Source organism: Phyllostomus hastatus, unplaced genomic scaffold, assembly GCF_019186645.2.
Source record: "Phyllostomus hastatus isolate PE091 unplaced genomic scaffold, TTU_PhHast_1.1 phas_contig_137, whole genome shotgun sequence".
Taxonomy (NCBI): domain Eukaryota; kingdom Metazoa; phylum Chordata; class Mammalia; order Chiroptera; family Phyllostomidae; genus Phyllostomus; species Phyllostomus hastatus.
In genome coordinates, this window is record NW_025333583.1 from 8,884,335 (window position 1) to 8,900,054 (window position 15,720).

The following is a 15,720-nucleotide window of genomic DNA, read 5'->3' on the forward strand; positions in this document are numbered from 1 at the left end:
AAAAGGTTAATTTCCCCTCCCCTTTAATATCAATCAATAACATGTATTAAAGTCAGAGTCGAATCTGAATAACAATGTACTGAACACCTTCTAGGTAAAACCTCAATTGAGTCTCACCCAAGCTTCCCCAAAATGATGAGGCCAGGGAACCAAATTCAAATCCGATTAGCTCAGCTTACTCCACAGAAAACCTGCTGTCTTTCCAATTGCACACACTTTGCAACCTCCCCGCCCCATTCCTCCAAGATCCCCAGTCCTTGCACCCAGCGCGTCGGGCTCCACAATCTCAGATTCATCTTCCCACCAAAGACTTAGATAAGTTTCTAGGTCCCACCCTCCCCTGGTGCCATTCCCTATTGGTGGGCAAAGGTTTAAAACTCACCAGGCTAGTCCCACAGCTTTCATGGGGTTCTTGGCCCTCTTTCTGGGAATGTATTCCAGCTCAGGAGATAGGGGCTCAGGCTCCTCCTTGCCCTCTGGGGAGCCATGGCTTTGCAGTGCCCGGGTCCTGTTCTGGGAAGCTTTGTTAGCTGTGGCTCCTGAGAGAATCCCTGTGGATAGAGATAATGAAGGTCAGTAAAAGGGTGAGGAGACAGTCTGAGGAGGAGTGGTTGGTATCTGAGGAAGGGAAGTGACTGCAGTATGGTGTAACAAGTGCCAGGGATAATCCAAAGGCAAATGGGAAAATCGCCATCGAGGTGACACCTTTGGAAGCCACTTCCACGTCACTGTGGGCTCATCACCGTGGTGCCAGGAGAGGGAGTTTGGCTGTCCTTTATCTCCTCACAAGACAGGATGGGAAGGACTGCAGTGGGACTCACATGAAACGTAGGAAGGAAATCCGCGAAAATGTTTGCAAACCACAGAATGTTAGCACTGGAAGGGAGCTTAAAGGTTGTCTACTCCGTCCCCTCGTTTTATAGAAGAGGAAACTGAAGCCCAAAGAGACGAACTTCTTCTCCCAAGGTCAAACTGCTAATTATCCGGGGCTAGAACCCAAGCTTCCAGAAGCGCAGGGCTCTTTCCTCTGCACTGCGGTGAGTGTGAACCACCTGGAGCGCGGGAGTCTAAAAGGCTTTCTTCGGACTCCCTCGCGCAGCAAGACCCCAAAGGTGTTGTGTAACCCGGAGGCAGAGGGATGGGCTGGGTGACCTTTAGAGACCACCTTATAGCCCCCAGACTCTTTAAGACCTTGCAGAGGGGTGCGAGCAGGAATCGACAGCCCTGACCTCCTGCTGTCGCTGGGAGGGATGCGGAAAAAAGGGGGTCTCCTGCAGTTCTGCCCTCCCCGGGGTCCCTCTCCTTACCCCGGAGGACGCGGGCATTTCTCGCCCCCCGGCCCTTCAGCGCCGTAGCAGCTACCACCGCCGCCATGTTCAGATCCCACCCCCCTTCACCGCGGTCCCCTTCGGGAATTGTAGTTTGCGTAAGGGGCCTCCCCCGCTCCTTCCGTCCCGCCTACGGACCAGAAACTACAGCTCCCAAAAGCGCTTAGAGCGGACGGGACCGAACTACTCTTCCCAGGAGACCCGGAGGCGCGCACGCTCGCTTGTTTCCCTCCTGTCGGGGGCGGAGTCAGGCTGGGCGGAGTTTGGGTTCTCCCTGCCACGCCCCGTCCCCTTCTACCAACTCTGCTCTGTGACTGGTCATTAAGTTAGTCAACCCCTTTCCCTATTGGCCAAGCTGCCGTCGCTCTTCCAGCCCGGGGAGTTGCCTATGCCTATTTCCTCCCCGGGAGGAGGGGCCCTGGTTCCGCGTCGTCGCGGAGAGCTGACTCTGGGAGGCGTTTGGGCCCAGAGAAGTGGATCGGCTGCTTGCGCCGCATGGAGTCCGAATCGGAAAGCGGGGCTGCCGCTGACACCCCCCCGCTGGAGACCTTAAGCTTCCATGGTGATGAAGAAATTATCGAGGTGGTAGAGCTGGATCCCGGTCCGCCGGACCCGGGTGAGAATTGCCGGTCCTCAGGCCACGGGACAGGAGGCGCTCACCTCTGGCCTATGACCCCTGTTTCTCCCCCCTCCCCTCTACACCCTACCGGTCATTCCTACCGACTTCCTTTGCCCTTCCCCTCCCCTCCCACCCCCACACTTCTCAGGCCTGGCCGGGGTGGGGGTTCCCCTGATGCCTCCTCTGGCCCTTCCCCTCACACACCCCCTTCCCATCATCCCCTCGGTCCTCCCTCTCCACACAGCCTCTGGCCAACCCCAGGTGCTCGGACCTCTCCTGTCCTCCGTCCCACACGTCTCCGCCTCCCGGCCACTTCTCCCTCTCCCCGCCCCGCCCGGCAGAATCCCGTTCGTCTGACCTCACCCTCTTGCCACATGACCCACCCCAGCCCTAGGCCTCCCCTCGCTTGGGTCTCCATCCCTCCGATCGCTGCTGAGGCCCGTTTTCCTCTCCCCAAAGCAGATGATCTAGCCCAGGAGATGGAAGACGTGGACTTTGAAGAAGAAGAAGAGGAGGAGGAGGAGGGCAACGAGGAGGGCTGGGTTTTGGAACCCCAGGAAGGGGTGGTCGGCAGCATGGAGGGCCCAGACGATAGCGAGGTCACCTTTGCACTGCACTCAGGTAGGTCTCTGGGCATCATCCATCGTACTCTCCGGCCCGGCAGGCATTTGAGCCTCGCACATCCGCTGTGGACCGGGCGTTACGAGGGATGCAGAGATGGGCAAATACAGGCCTTGCCCTGGAGGAACTCACAGGTAGGGGGCAGTAGGAGGGACCCAGGAGAGCTTGGCTCCCGGAGTCCGTTGAGGAACTTGCGTTCAAATCCTACCTCTGCTACTTACCAATTTATAATCTTTAAATCTCTCTGGGTCTTAATTTCCTTTTTAAAAGCCACCTGTGGTGAAAGTTTTTATTAAGTTGCTTTGCCCTGGTCGGTGTAGCTCAGTTGGTTGGGCATCAGCCCCCAGACTGGAAGGTGAAGAGTTCGGTTCCTGGTCAGGGCACATGTCTGGGCTGTGGGTTCAGTCCCAGTTGGGGCCCATGCAAGGGGCAACTGATGGATGTCTCTCTCACATTGATATTTCTCTCTCTTTCTTCCTCCCTTCACCTCTCTCTGGAATCAATAAAAAATTTTTTTAAAGTTACCTTAGTGTAAATTAGATGTCATAGTACCTTTTTTAGCATATTTTATATAATCTTCAATTACTGGCTTTTAATAAGGAACCAGTAGCACAATGTTCTCCTCCCTCCGTTTGTGCCCAGCCTGGTGGCACCCCATGCCGAGAACCGAAAGCCTTGCGCACGCACCCTCCTCGTTGCCCTGGCATCAGCGTGGGGTGGTGAAGGCTGCAGTACCGCAGGGGCATCTGCCCTGGAGAAGTGCTTGGGGCTTGGCAAGCTCGGGGAGGGATTTCTCCAGTGCTCTGATGCTTGGAACCTAGAAGAGTTCGGGTGCATCCTTCTTTCCCAGGAGGAAAGACCTGTTGCTTTGGGTGGAAGGGGTGGGCTTCCTGCAGATCCCGGGGGAGAGAACCCCAGGTGGGGGCCCCGTCCCCTTACCTGTGAAACGTCTCTTGGGACAGCATCTGTGTTTTGTGTGAGCCTGGATCCCAAGACCAACACCTTGGCGGTGACAGGGGGCGAAGATGACAAAGCCTTCGTGTGGAGGCTCAGCGACGGGGAGCTGCTCTTTGAGTGTGCAGGTGAGGGTGCCCAAGCGAGGTCGTGTCCCTTTGAAGGTCTTGGGGGGCTCACCTGCAGCGGTTGTGCATCCAGCAGTCATTTGCTGCCCCCATTTTGCCTGCTCTATGGGCCGGGGGACTCCAAAGAAGAGCAGCATAGTCCGACATGGACATAGGGCAGGGAGGCAGTAACTGGGCAAGGGAGTCTGGGAAAGGCTTGAGCGGAGGAGACACAGGCTGAACAGGAGTATGTGGGAGGAGGGACAGATGTCAGGGTTCCGGGCAGAGGTGTGGAGTGGACTGAGGGTAAGACATAGGCCTGGGCGGTGTGGTTGAGTTGGGGGCCAGCAGTGCCTCCCCTGGGGGACCTGGGTGTGTCCATTTCTGCACAGACGATGAGTTCGGTTGCCTGTTCTGCTGGGATCTGCCCTTCTTCTCCCAGCTGGTCCTTTAGGAGGTCAGGTACCGGGGTCATATGTCCCACTTCCTGGTGCCCTGATGTTCTCTTTCTGCATTTTTCTTGAAGGTCATAAAGACTCTGTAACTTGTGCTGGTTTCAGCCATGACTCCACCCTAGTGGCCACAGGGGACATGAGTGGCCTCCTGAAAGTGTGGCAGGTGGACACCAAGGAGGAGGTCTGGTCCTTTGAAGCAGGCGATCTGGAGGTGAGGTCATGGGAGTGGGATTCACTTCTGGGGGGCCTTGGGGAGTGGGCGAGAGCTTGGGGCTCAGCCTTGCCTCTCCCAGACCGAGCTGTCTCTGAGCCAGTGCACTCTTGAGGTACAGCCGGAACGTCTATGCCTGTTACCTGGAGTGTCCCCGCTGGCTCAAAGCAGGAGAAGCTGGGTAGGGTTCATTAGGCAGGTTCCTAGCTGGGGTGGGGTGACAGGCCACCCTGCTGACCCCTCCTCTCTGTCCAGTGGATGGAGTGGCACCCCCGGGCACCTGTCCTCCTGGCGGGCACGGCTGATGGCAACACCTGGATGTGGAAGGTCCCAAATGGTGACTGCAAGACCTTCCAGGGTCCCAACTGCCCAGCCACGTGTGGCCGAGTCCTCCCCGATGGTGAGAGACGCTCCCTTGAGGGTCCTTCCTGGAGTTCCGAGAGGGTGGGTGTGGAGTCTCGTGCTTCCTAGGCTCCCTCTGGGACCCCAGCCTGCAAACTCCAGGCCTGTTCTCAGGAGCACTGACCTCCCAGGCCCCAGAGAGACAGCTCCCCTTTTTCCACCCTGCACTGGGTCCCCTCTGCTTGTCCCTGGGGCAGAGTCTCTCCCCTCACTTGTGTCCCTCTCGTGCACCCCCCGCCGGATTCCCTTGGTGGGTGTGTCTGAGTGTGCTGCCTTTCTCTCTCCGTCTGTGCCTCCGGCCCTCTAGGGAAGAGAGCTGTGGTCGGCTATGAAGATGGCACCATCAGGATTTGGGACCTGAAGCAGGGAAACCCCATCCACGTACTAAAAGGTGTCAAAAGTGGGGGGAGTGTCACCCTGGGCCTTTGTGGGGGGGGACGACTAAGACCTGGGACAGGACTCAGAGGGGACAGGGTGAATGTGACTTATCCCCTTGCTCCATCCTAGGGACTGAGGGTCATCAGGGCCCTCTGACCTGTGTCGCCACCAACCAGGATGGCAGCCTGGTCCTGACTGGCTCCGTGGACTGTCAGGCCAAGTTGGTCAGTGCCACCACTGGCAAGGTGAGTGGGGCCCTCCGCTTTCCGTGTCGTCCCCCCTCCCTTCCTTTCTTATTCTTCACTCGACCTCCCTGCCCCACCGCCTTCCTTCTCTGATCCTCTCCTCTGGCTCATAGGTGGTGGGTGTCTTCAGGCCCGAGACTGTGGCCTCCCAGCCCAACCTGGGAGAAGGGGAGGAGAGTGAGTCCAACTCCGTGGAGTCCTTGGGCTTCTGCAGTGTGTGAGTGTGGACCGGGACCTTGGCCTGGAGACAGCCGGAAGACGAGAGGGACGAGCGTGGGGAGGGGCCGGGGCGGGGGTCCAGGAAGGAGTGAAGGGCACGAGGGCCCGGTCCCTCCGTGAGCTTTGTGGTGCTTGCTTCTGCCCAGGATGCCTCTGGCGGCTGTCGGCTACCTGGACGGGACCTTGGCCATCTATGACCTGTCTACACAGACCCTCAGGCACCAGTGTCAGCACCAGGTAAAGGCAGCCTGGAGCCGTGGTCATGGCCATAGGGAAGCCCAGGGCCCTGGGAGCATCTGCCCTGGACTTGGCTCCTGCTCGGTCCTTCTGTGGCCCATGTGCCCTCCCTGCCTCCCTCCATGAGAGGTGGGAGCGGGGGCCTCTCACCTGTCCTGCCCTGAGCCCCACCTTTCCTCTGTTGCACCCTGGTGCAGTCGGGCATCGTGCAGCTGCTGTGGGAGGTGGGCACCGCTGTGGTTTACACCTGCAGCCTGGATGGCATCGTGCGCCTCTGGGACGCTCGGACCGGCCGCCTGCTGACTGACTACCGGGGCCACACGGCAGAGATCCTGGACTTTGCCCTCAGCAAGTAAGCGGACTGGGCGAGGGCTAGGGTGCCTGTGTCTGGAAGGTGGGAACAGCAGGCGCCAGGCCACAGGGACCGGGGGGTGGTGCGTTCCTGAGGGAAGATGGGCCCCGAGGCCTGGTCGGTCCCGGCTTGGGAGGCAGGAGTGCTGAGAAGCCCGAGGGAGTCGCACTGGGCGGCAGCGACTGACCGGGTCTCCCGTCAGCCCCGGGGCTGTGGAGCCAGGACGCCGCCCCTGCCCGCGGCGTCCTCTCGCCCTCCCCTCCCGGGTGCGGGCTGCACTCCGTGTGGGTGTCTGGCGGCCAGTGCTAGGGACCAGGGGTCTGGAATTACGTGCTGGGGAGGCCCCCCGGGGGCCCCTGGGCAGTGGGCTCAGAGCTGGCCCCGAGGCCCCCTCCACGGACCCATGCATTTGTCCGCAGAGATGCCTCCCTGGTGGTGACCACGTCGGGAGACCACAAAGCAAAAGTATTTTGTGTCCAGAGACCTGACCGCTAGTGGCTGCCGCCTCTGCTTTGTGTCTGGCGCTGAGGAGGTGAAGGGAGACCCCTCACCAGCAGAGGCGGGAGGGTGCGAGGGAAGGGGATCAGAGGGGCCTCGGACTGCTTTCCAACCCCTCCGCGCTGACTGCCCCTCCGTCCCTTTCTTCTCCTAAGACCCACCCCTCGGGTCCCTCGCCCCCTCGCCCCCTCACCCAGACCTGGGGGACCCCTCAGAGGGAGGTTCAGACCTCTTTCCCTTACTTTTCATTTGTGGGTGTGAGTCATGGGTGTGTATTTGTATGTGGGGAGTAAGTAGGTCTTTGAGGTTCCCATTCTTTCCCTTCCCAAGTCTCGGGGGGTGGAAAGGAGGAAGAGAGATTAGTTACAGATTTTAAAAATGTAAATAAAACGTACTTCCCAGAGACGATGTCTGTGTTGGTTTTGTGGTGGCCGGACCTGAGGAAGAGCCATGGGGGGCAAGTCAGGGTGAGGCCCCCCTCCCCCCGCGGCCAGTCGGCCGCAGCTCCGGCCCTCAGCTCACCCTCTCCGCCGCGGGTGCGGCCTCACCTGCAGTTGCTGGCCTGCGTGGAGCTGGAATCTCCCTTGATGCCCGCCTGGCTCTAGGTTCTTTCCGCCGCTGTTCCACCTGTCTCTTCCCTTCTGCGCTATGGAATAAGTTACCAATAAACTGGGCCAGAGGAGTTTTATTTGACCAGGGTGTGGGAAACTAGGAGCAGCAGGCTCTCCGATCCAGAGGTGTGTGGACAGTGGGGACGGGCTTGGTGGCTGAGATGGATGGATGCTGCTAGCAGGAGTGAGCAGAGCCCCACCCCCCCTAGTTCAAGTCCAGGTCCATGCTGCTTTGGCTGCTGGTGCAGTAGGCAGTGCTGGGGCCGGGACTGCCCCGGGAGGCTCTTCCCCGTAGCACCCGCAGCCACCTTTGGGCGGCCGCCCTCCAGGGAGCCGTGTAGCGCTGGTCGCCCAGTCCCATGGCCACAGGCACAGCCGCTGCGCTGGCACTGCCCAGCGAAATGAGGGACAGCAGAGTTCCGGGCCCCAGCGGCGGGCGCTGCTCATAGGCCAGCACCGAGAGGAGCAGGGTGGCCACGTAGGGCCCCCAGCAGAGCCCGAAGAGCAGGGTGGCTCCAGCCTGCGCCCTCGCCTGCCTCCAGCTAAGGGCCCTGGCCAGGGCCGAGGGCGCCCCACGGCACACGGCCCGCTCCAGCCGGCGGATGTCCCGTAGCTGGCGGTGGGCGGTGGCCAGCACGCGGGCGGAGAGAAAGGCCGAGGCACCCACGGCAGGCAGCAACAGCCCGTAGACTTCGAGGTAGAGGTAGGGGGCTGGGAAGACGGCTTGGGAGCTGCAGTTGGCACCGGGGGCCCAGTGGTTCCACCCCAGAGCGGGCAGGCTGGCGAAGAGCAGGGGGCCGGCCCAGGTGAGGAGCAGGGCCAGCCGAGTGCTCCCGGGGGCCCGGAGGGGCCGCAGCACGGCCACGTAGCGCTCCCCGTGCACCAGCAGCAGGTTGGCGAGCAGGGAGAGGAAGGAGAAGTTGGGAGCCAAGTGGAGGAAGAGACAGGACCAGTAGCCTCGGCGGCCCTGGCTCCACAGGCCCGGCAGTGCGGGCAGCGCCAGCCCCGTGAGCAGCCCAGCGAGCAGCAGGCTCAGGAAGAAGCAGCCGGCGGGCCGGCTGCGCAGGCGGCGGTCCCCAGCGATGCCCAGGGCCAGGAGCAGGTTGGCCAGGACGATGAGGCTAGCCAGGACCAGGGAGAGTCCAAAGGCCCCCATGGGAGCGGCGCTGGGCACCTCCCTGGTGCTGTTGGGTGTCATCTTGGGCCTGGGGGCGGGGGAGTGCTGCAGCAGCTGCCGGCATGCCTGCATGGGAAACGGGGTGGCCCAAGTCAGGCGGGGCTGCAGGACACTGTCCTCCTGGGGGACGCGCGTTGACCTAGAGGTGGTTGACCGCTGGACTGCCATATAGACCTTCTTTTCAATGAATGGCCAATTACATTTTACATAAAATTTGCTATTTTGGGCTTCTCTTAAGAACTCAGTTGTGGCAACAGATGTCCTGTATGGTAGCAACCAGCTGGAGTGTGGCGGTGGCTGCCTTCAGACAGGTCCCCGCAGTCCCCTTCACCCATGTGTGTCACCTGCTGGGTCCCCTCTGAGCACCTCTGGGCATGCCTGTTTAGATGAAAAGGTGGACCTACCCAGCAACAAAGCATCTTGTCCATCCCTGCCTCCGCCTGGTAAGGCCTCTGAATTGGCCGAGGGGGGAAATAGGGTGTGGCCGGTGTGTGGTGGTCCTCTGGCCATCCAGGGTCCAGAGCCTCCTTCGGGCTGGGGCCAGGTGCTGGGAGTGGGTGGCGAGATGGAGGAGGGTCCCTCTCTTCAGATGCCCGCGGCCCAGTCGGCACCAGAGCGTTAAGGATTGGTGGAGTGGGGTGGGGGGGGCAGGAGTGAGGCAGAGACAGGGCTCACTGAACATTAGTGAGTGACGAGTCCAGGGCAAGGGCAGCAGTAAGTGGGGTGCCCTGCCCCTTGCACCCCACCCCCCCATCTGCCCTTGAAGCCGTTTGGTTACAGATCAGTGAGCAGCCTCCGGCCCATAAACTTGACTCATCCGCACGGCACTAGCAACGGGTCCCTTCCTGGGCACTGGAGGAGGGAGAGGAGTTGCTGGGGGCGGGGTGGGGCAGGGGAGGACAGGCAGTGAATGCAGAGATGCCAGCCTCAAGGTGGATCCCCTCCCCCGCCCCCCACCCCCCACGCGCTCACACACACACTCAGGGCTGAAGCTAACCCCGGAGGGGAGGGCAGAGGAGCTGCTGGACAGGGCCTGGCCCCTTCGGGGCTCTGGTCTGTCCCTGTCTTTCCCTTCACTTGGCTCTGGGTTCTCCGTTGTCCAGCCCCTTGGTCCCACTGCTACAGCAGGCAATGGGGAGGGTCCTGAGCCCTGCTGGACCCCCTGCTTCTGTCAGCGGGGGGAGCAGCTGCTACTGCCAGGACCAAAGCCGATAAGGAAAGGAAAGGAGTCCTACTACCGCCACCCCCCTGCCCCCCAGGAGGATCATGGGGGCCCACAGCCACCCTGAGCTCAGGAGAAGCTGCCCCTTCTAGTCAATTCCTCCCAAGACCCTCGAGTGGGGCTTCCAAGCTGCTGCCCCCGTTCCCCTTCTCGTTTTCTCTCCCTAAACCTTCCCCAGCGCCCTGCCCCACCTCAGGACAGCGTTCCTTCTCAGGACTGGAGCACCCCTCCAGTTCTGTTCCCCTTGGTCCCTGCGTGGTCAACTCTATGAAACCCTGCAAGACCTCAGGGTTCCTCACTTCAGACCTGGCCTCTGGATCCTGGGCTGGAGCTCCAGCCCTCCCTGGAGTGAGTTCCCTATTCCACCTCCACCGGAGCCGCAAGAAAGGCAGGGTCAGCCAGCCCCCACGGTGACTTCCCAGTGGTGCGAGGGTAGTGTGACCTGCACACGGCACACCCAGTGGCTCTGGTGGCTCGGCCTGGGTGCAACGGTCCCTTCAGGGTCTGGGGCTGAGGTTTCCAGGTGTAGCCAAGGAGGGGAGAGGGGCACAGCTACTCACATGGCAGTGGAAGACAGGTGTTGCTCACCCAGCCTGGGCTTTCCTCTGAGTGTCAGGGAGCTTCCGCAGCCAGCCTCACAGGGCTTCCGGGGATGCCCGATGTCCTGGCCTGGGACAGCATGGTGCCTCCGCTTTGCAGGACAGCAGCACCCAGGGCTCTTGGCAGCCCAGGCTCTGCCCTTGCCTAGGTTCTGGGGTGGGTGGAGCTGAGGCCTTCGGCCGGCCGGTCTCAGCCTGGCCCCGCCTCTGAGGGTGGGACCTGGCACACCCTGGCTGTAGCCACTGGGAGGCCTTTCTCCCTCTCCTGCTGTACCAGCTTCCCTTTCCAGACCCTGGCGATAGATGGTCACTTAGGTGGCAGATCCTCTCTCTCAGGTCACCCAGTTTGGAGACCTCTCCCCTGCGATTGCCTAGCTCATCTGAGAAATGCATCCGAGTTAATGAAGAGTGATTTCTTTTGCCCTTCTCCACTCTCCGCCCCAGCTAATACATTTACATTTTATGAGCCTTATTCCAGAGTGGCCAGCAAGTTGACAGCATGCTGAGCTCCCTTGGCCCCACATGAGAGCTACTGTTTCTGCCTGTCTGCAGAAGAGGGGTGTGTGCGCAGCGGTGGCAGCAGGGGGGGATCTTTGCGGCCTGAGGATCTTCACCTCCCCCATCCTACTGCCTGATGGGCGTTTCAGCTTATAAAGCCAGTCTTGCCTTCTAGAATCATTCTGCATTTTTCTCCCCTACTTTGTGAGTCAAGTTCTGGGCTATGAGGTACAAATAGCTCTGGGGATGTGTCCCTGGGCAAGCTAGCTACCTCTGGGCCTCAGTTTTCCCACCTTTAAAATGGGAAGAAAGCAGGCCACTCTCTCAGGGCTGTTGTGGAAACTGCTGTGACACAGGCGGCAAACACAAGGCCCACGAGCCGGAACTGGCCCTCCACCTTGTTTTATCGGGCTCGGCACCTGGTTTCTACTTGGTGGTAGTGCCAAGCTTTCGCTTACCTGTTAAGGAGTAGTTCCATTTATACAGTCCTAAAGTTATATTTGGCCCTTTGCAGGCAGCCGCGAGGCTGACGTGGCCCCCGGTGAAAATGAGTTCGAGGCCCTGTCTGTGGGATAACAGATGTAACTGATCAGATCCCAGCGCCTGAACACTTAACAGGGGGAGGGGCGTCTCAGCACAAGCCTCCTCTCCTTCCTCTTCCATGATGATGAACAGGCATAAGCCAGTGCTACAGTCAGAAAGCCTGGTGTGAATCTCAGAATTCCAGCTGAGATCCTACTGTTTTTAGCTGTGTGAAGTTGGGCAAGTAACCCAAGTTCTCTGGCCTTAGTTTCCTCACCTGTAAAATGGGGCTGCTCTTGTCCTCACCTGTCGTGAGACTAAATGAGGTAATATGTGATCAAAACTTCGATCAGTGCTCGGCACAAAAGCACTCGATGAAAGGTAGCTGTTATTAACATTATTAGGACTTCTGCCCTTCTCTGCTTGTCCCTTCCCTCCAGCCAACCCTCCACTCCAAGAAAGAGTCCCCTTGAGAAAGGCCAGCAGCCTATGAAAAGCAAGAGACCAATGACACTTTTACTCCACAGGGAAACTGAGGAAACTACGTACAGTCACGTGCTGCTTAACGACAGGGGTGCTTTCTGAGAAATGCGTCCTTGGCCGATGTCGTCATTGTGGGGACGCCAGGGAAGGCACTTATGCAAACTCAGATGGTGCAGCCTGCTCCTCACCTAGGGTTAGGGCAGCCTATAGCTCCACAGGGGAGGAAAAATAATTTTCCCTGTAACCTTCTAGGTCCTTGGCTGAGACATGTCTATAATAAGAGACAGATGAACAGGAGAAAAACAAATTGGTAACATGTATACATGGGAGCGACCCAGGAAAATGAATGACGCGCCACGGTGTGGGAAGCCATCCCCTTTAATGCCGTCTGCAGCTTGAGACAAAAGATGTTGGGGGTGGGAGGAAAAGCACCTTAAACCAGGGTAAGGTCGTTATGCAAATTTGAGTGTGGTCATCTACACTGATAAGACTTTCTGGAGATATGGTCATCCCCCTCTTCCTGCTACACGGAGGGAGACACCCTTGCAAATGATTTCCCTTTCTACTTGGTTTTCCAAGTCTGAGGGTTGCTTAAAATCCACCAGCCTAAAAAAAAATAATCCTTATGCTAATGAGACATATTTGGGGTGGCAAATCGTGTTCCCTCACGGCTCCTAGGCTACCAGTACAGCATGTTACTGTTCTGGAGATGTAGGCAACTGTAACACAATGCTAAGTATCTGTGCAATGCGTTCTGCTACAACACTGGGTGGTAGGAATTTGACATCTCCATAATCGTATGGGACCGACCGCCGCTCTACACGCAGTCCTTCACTCACCAGAACGTCCCTATGCAGTACCTGACTGTACAGCGAGAAGAAGGGCAAGTTCAGGGCTGGGACGCCAAGAGGTATGCTCCCATTTTTACATTGTATCAAGTTGGGCTTTAAGGTGAGGGAGAGGCCAGTTATACTCCCTTGACTTGAAATGGGAGGAACTAGACTGAAGCTGCAGAGAGAAAGCTGGAGGTGAGACGTTAGGGAAAACTGCACTCAAGAATACAAGTGGACAGAGCATGGGGACTTCGGGGCCTCTGGGCGAGGCCAGGGTTGGAGGGCTGGAGGTGCAGCAGCCAGGGGTGCTGGAGAGGCAGGACTTCTGTTGGGCCAAAACGTGGCAAGAGGACAGCATTCGGCCTCAGACCTCCCCTCAAGGGAGCTGATGGGTGGAGGACGCTGGGTTCCAGATGCTCCTCAGCCCCACAGTCGGGCAGAAGTCAGAGGCTCTGGGAGAGTTCATCCTGGAGTCTGGACAGAAGTGGGTGTGGGGCCCCTCGACACTGGACTGCCAGGAATAAACAGATCTCCTTCTGTTCCCAGCCCTGGCCTCCTCCCCGAGGAATCCAGGATGTCTGTGTTTCTTCTCCACTGCTCTGTCTAAACACTGTGTGTGGGATGACGTGAGAGGGGACAGTTGGGGCGGCGGGAGCGGGGAAGCCTGGGTCCTGTCCCGTGCTTGCTCAGCCGTTTCTTCCTTCCCGGATCATCCAGGTCCTGTCCGCTCCTCCATCAGTTTTGGGGATCGGCTCATCTGCCTTTTGTCCTTGGTCCACAGGAGGACCCCGGTGCAGGCAGCTTGCAGGTGCTCCATCCAGCTAACTCTGCAGGCTCTGGCGCCCCAGCCCCACCCTGCTCTCCTGTCCTTGGGTCCAGTCATCCAGTCATGGTACCCAGACCAGAGTCTGGTGGGGAACCCTTCGGGGCCTCCTCTGTCCATTCCACTCTCTTGGATGGATGAATGTTCCCCCCGCCCCCGCCCCCCCGACTCTCAGGGTCTGGGTGTGGTATGCGAGGGCTGGAGATACTAACTGGATGAGTGGAGGCAATGGGACACTGGGACTTCCTGGACCCTGGTGGGCCTCCTGAGCCGCTGTTCAACTCTTCACTCACTGTTGGGAGTCTCTGAAGAGTTCTGGGCACCATCCTGTGACTGAGACCGGCCAGGATTCTGCCTTCAGGGAACTGTGATGGGGCAGAAGAAACCTTGGTCCTGTTAGGGTTAAACAGCCAGATTCTCCAGGTCTCCCGGGAGCTGTGGAAACTGCAGTGCTTTCACTGATTCCCAAAGGGGCAGGTATTGCTTGAACTCAAATAGCGTCCCCCCTTGACCCCCCAGTACACCCAGGCTTGGGTCTTAGGTCCCTGTAGCTTCTGGGACGAATGGTCCTCATTCCAACTTCAAATGAGACTGAAGATGAAATTGCAACTCTAAGTACCACCTCCCCGTGAGACAGCAGATGCAGGGCTAGCATCACTTCCTTTTCCTGGCTCCCACTTCCTGTTCTCTGATCCCACCCTTCCACTTCCTGTTAGTCTGACTTCCTTTCCTGCCAAGTATGCCCAGGTCCCACTTAATCCAGGGGTGGAGATAGCATCCCACCAACACAATCCTCACGCCTGGTTGCAGGTTACGGGCCACCCAAATGGGGAGAAATACCCACTCTCTTGCAAAGGAGCACGGAAACCCCAGCCAGGGGTGCCCCACCTGCAACCCATGGGCCACACGCAGCCCAGGATGGTTGTGAATGCAGCCCAACACAAAACTGTGAATTTTACTTAAAATACTGAGATTTTTTTTATTACTGTGTGTTGCAATGTATTTAATGTGTGGCCCAGAGATGCCAAAAGGGTGGACACTCCTGCCAGAATGAATGACCTTGGTTTATACTGAATGACCTTGGCTTATATATATAGTCCTTGGCTGTATACGAATGGAACTAAGATTTATTGACATTACCAGGTATATAATTACAGGCATCGTACTTGCCTTCAGAACTTCACTTTCCACCTCTACAGTTATATCCAAGGTCACCTGCGCCTCCCAGATGCAGACCTGGGGCAGGTGAGCCAATTAGTAGCGACCGAGACAAGATCACTTTCCCCAGCCCACACCCTCCATGTGCTGATCGTCCCGAGAACTCCCTCCTCCTCCCACAGTCCTATGGGACTTGGCTGAAGTCAGTGGGCCTTTGAGCCGAGAGCCACAGTAACACCAAGTGTGTCCCGGACACAGGTGAAGACAAAGGCACAAGTCTGGAGAGAGCCCTTTATCAACGTTTTTTTCAAAACGACAATAGTCTTGGAATTAAGACAATGCCCTGGGACATACTGCTGTAAAAAATATGTAATGCCTTGTTTTTTCCCCCTAATTCTGTATTTTCTATGCAACCTGGGGTGGGTTTTTTTTTTTTTAACTATATACAGACTCTAGATTTCCGATTCTCAGAAATCTGATCCCCACTACTGGCAAAAAGAGTCCAGTGGATTCCAACTTACTGAGTTCTATTCTAAAATCAGCAGGAAAACAAAAACTGCGACTAGTCAAGACTGCCCTTGAAAACCCCTATCAGCTGCTGGGGGACGGAGTACATACACGTCACCAACACCCAAGGTGTCTCCTCTGCGGGGTTTGCCACCCGACAAAAGCAGGTGGCGAGGGGCTGCCCAGAACCCGGGAAGACCCTGCGGGGGCCCTCTGCCCGGGTTCACTGGAGGCCGCAGGGTCAGCACTCCACGGGGGAATGCCTGGCGAGGGGACTGGATGAGCATGATGCTCGGTAACTACACCTCGAGCTTTCTAAGGGCCCTTTCAGTGAAGCGAAGTGAAGCCCGGACGACTGAGTGACCCTGTGGCTTTCAAACTTCTTGTGTACGACCCACAGGAAAGATATTTTTACATTCCAGCCCACATATGCATGTATAACTAAAGCACATTTCAGAATCAATCCTTCCCTTAACAGGTGTGATGTACTTACTCTGATCTAGTCTGTGCTCTTGTTTTTAAAGGTGGCAACAGAGCTATACATGTGATAAAATGTACAGAAACACATGGCACACGAATGGATGCATGCACAACCTGGTAAAACCCCAGGAAGGCCAGGGCTGAGACCAGTCCTGTTTTACCCGTCGGTTCCTCGCCCTGA

General features: G+C 58.0%; 3 protein-coding genes across 7 annotated transcripts in view; 1 reads left to right on the plus strand and 2 right to left on the minus strand.

The window, feature by feature from the left end:
- The window catches only part of PNKD (PNKD metallo-beta-lactamase domain containing), a 61,868-nt gene extending 60,407 nt beyond the window's left edge, over positions 1–1,461 (minus strand). For both annotated transcript variants that reach the window (XM_045853540.1, XM_045853556.1), the window contains exons 1-2: positions 1,308–1,461; positions 383–551 (exon numbers count right to left, since the gene is read on the minus strand). In XM_045853540.1, coding sequence (XP_045709496.1) covers positions 383–551; positions 1,308–1,374 — 236 coding nt within the window. In that variant the 5' untranslated portion in view covers positions 1,375–1,461. The remainder of the gene's footprint in view (positions 1–382; positions 552–1,307) is intronic.
- A 277-nt stretch (positions 1,462–1,738) lies between these two features.
- On the plus strand, positions 1,739–7,029 carry LOC123828487 (angio associated migratory cell protein). Of its 2 annotated transcripts, none has more exons than XM_045853520.1 (11): positions 1,739–1,944; positions 2,407–2,568; positions 3,531–3,650; positions 4,156–4,295; positions 4,551–4,695; positions 5,005–5,088; positions 5,205–5,320; positions 5,434–5,537; positions 5,686–5,776; positions 5,974–6,128; positions 6,548–7,029. In XM_045853520.1, the coding sequence occupies exons 1-11, from the start codon at positions 1,824–1,826 to the stop codon at positions 6,621–6,623; spliced, it is 1,314 nt and encodes a 437-aa protein (XP_045709476.1). In that variant the 5' UTR covers positions 1,739–1,823; the 3' UTR covers positions 6,624–7,029. The 2 variants fall into 2 exon arrangements, with proteins under 2 accessions (XP_045709476.1, XP_045709484.1); XM_045853528.1 differs by having other exon boundaries at positions 1,740–1,944; positions 2,410–2,568.
- A 275-nt stretch (positions 7,030–7,304) lies between these two features.
- GPBAR1 (G protein-coupled bile acid receptor 1) lies at positions 7,305–10,354 on the minus strand. 3 transcript variants are annotated; one of them, XM_045853569.1, is made up of 3 exons: positions 10,197–10,354; positions 8,819–8,961; positions 7,305–8,480 (listed from the first exon to the last, which is right to left on the minus strand). In XM_045853569.1, the coding sequence occupies exons 2-3, from the start codon at positions 8,840–8,842 to the stop codon at positions 7,443–7,445; spliced, it is 1,062 nt and encodes a 353-aa protein (XP_045709525.1). In that variant the 5' UTR covers positions 8,843–8,961; positions 10,197–10,354; the 3' UTR covers positions 7,305–7,442. The 3 variants fall into 3 exon arrangements, with proteins under 3 accessions (XP_045709525.1, XP_045709532.1, XP_045709538.1); XM_045853576.1 differs by having other exon boundaries at positions 8,819–8,997; XM_045853582.1 differs by lacking the exon at positions 8,819–8,961.
- Positions 10,355–15,720: the final 5,366 nt, after the last annotated feature.

What these genes read in the sequence shown, in the direction of transcription:
- GPBAR1 (XM_045853569.1), bottom strand. Translation starts at nt 8,842, where the DNA reads ATGGACAAGATGCTTTGTTGCTGG. An exon ending in ACAAGATGCTTTGTTGCTGG is followed by an intron (nt 8,481 to 8,818) that starts GTAGGTCCACCT and finishes TTTCCCATGCAG; the next exon opens with GCATGCCGGCAGCTGCTGCA.
- LOC123828487 (XM_045853520.1), top strand. Translation starts at nt 1,824, where the DNA reads ATGGAGTCCGAATCGGAAAGCGGGGCTGCCGCTGACACCCCCCCGCTG. An exon ending in GCTGCTCTTTGAGTGTGCAG is followed by an intron (nt 3,651 to 4,155) that starts GTGAGGGTGCCC and finishes TTTTTCTTGAAG; the next exon opens with GTCATAAAGACTCTGTAACT. An exon ending in TTGAAGCAGGCGATCTGGAG is followed by an intron (nt 4,296 to 4,550) that starts GTGAGGTCATGG and finishes CTCTCTGTCCAG; the next exon opens with TGGATGGAGTGGCACCCCCG.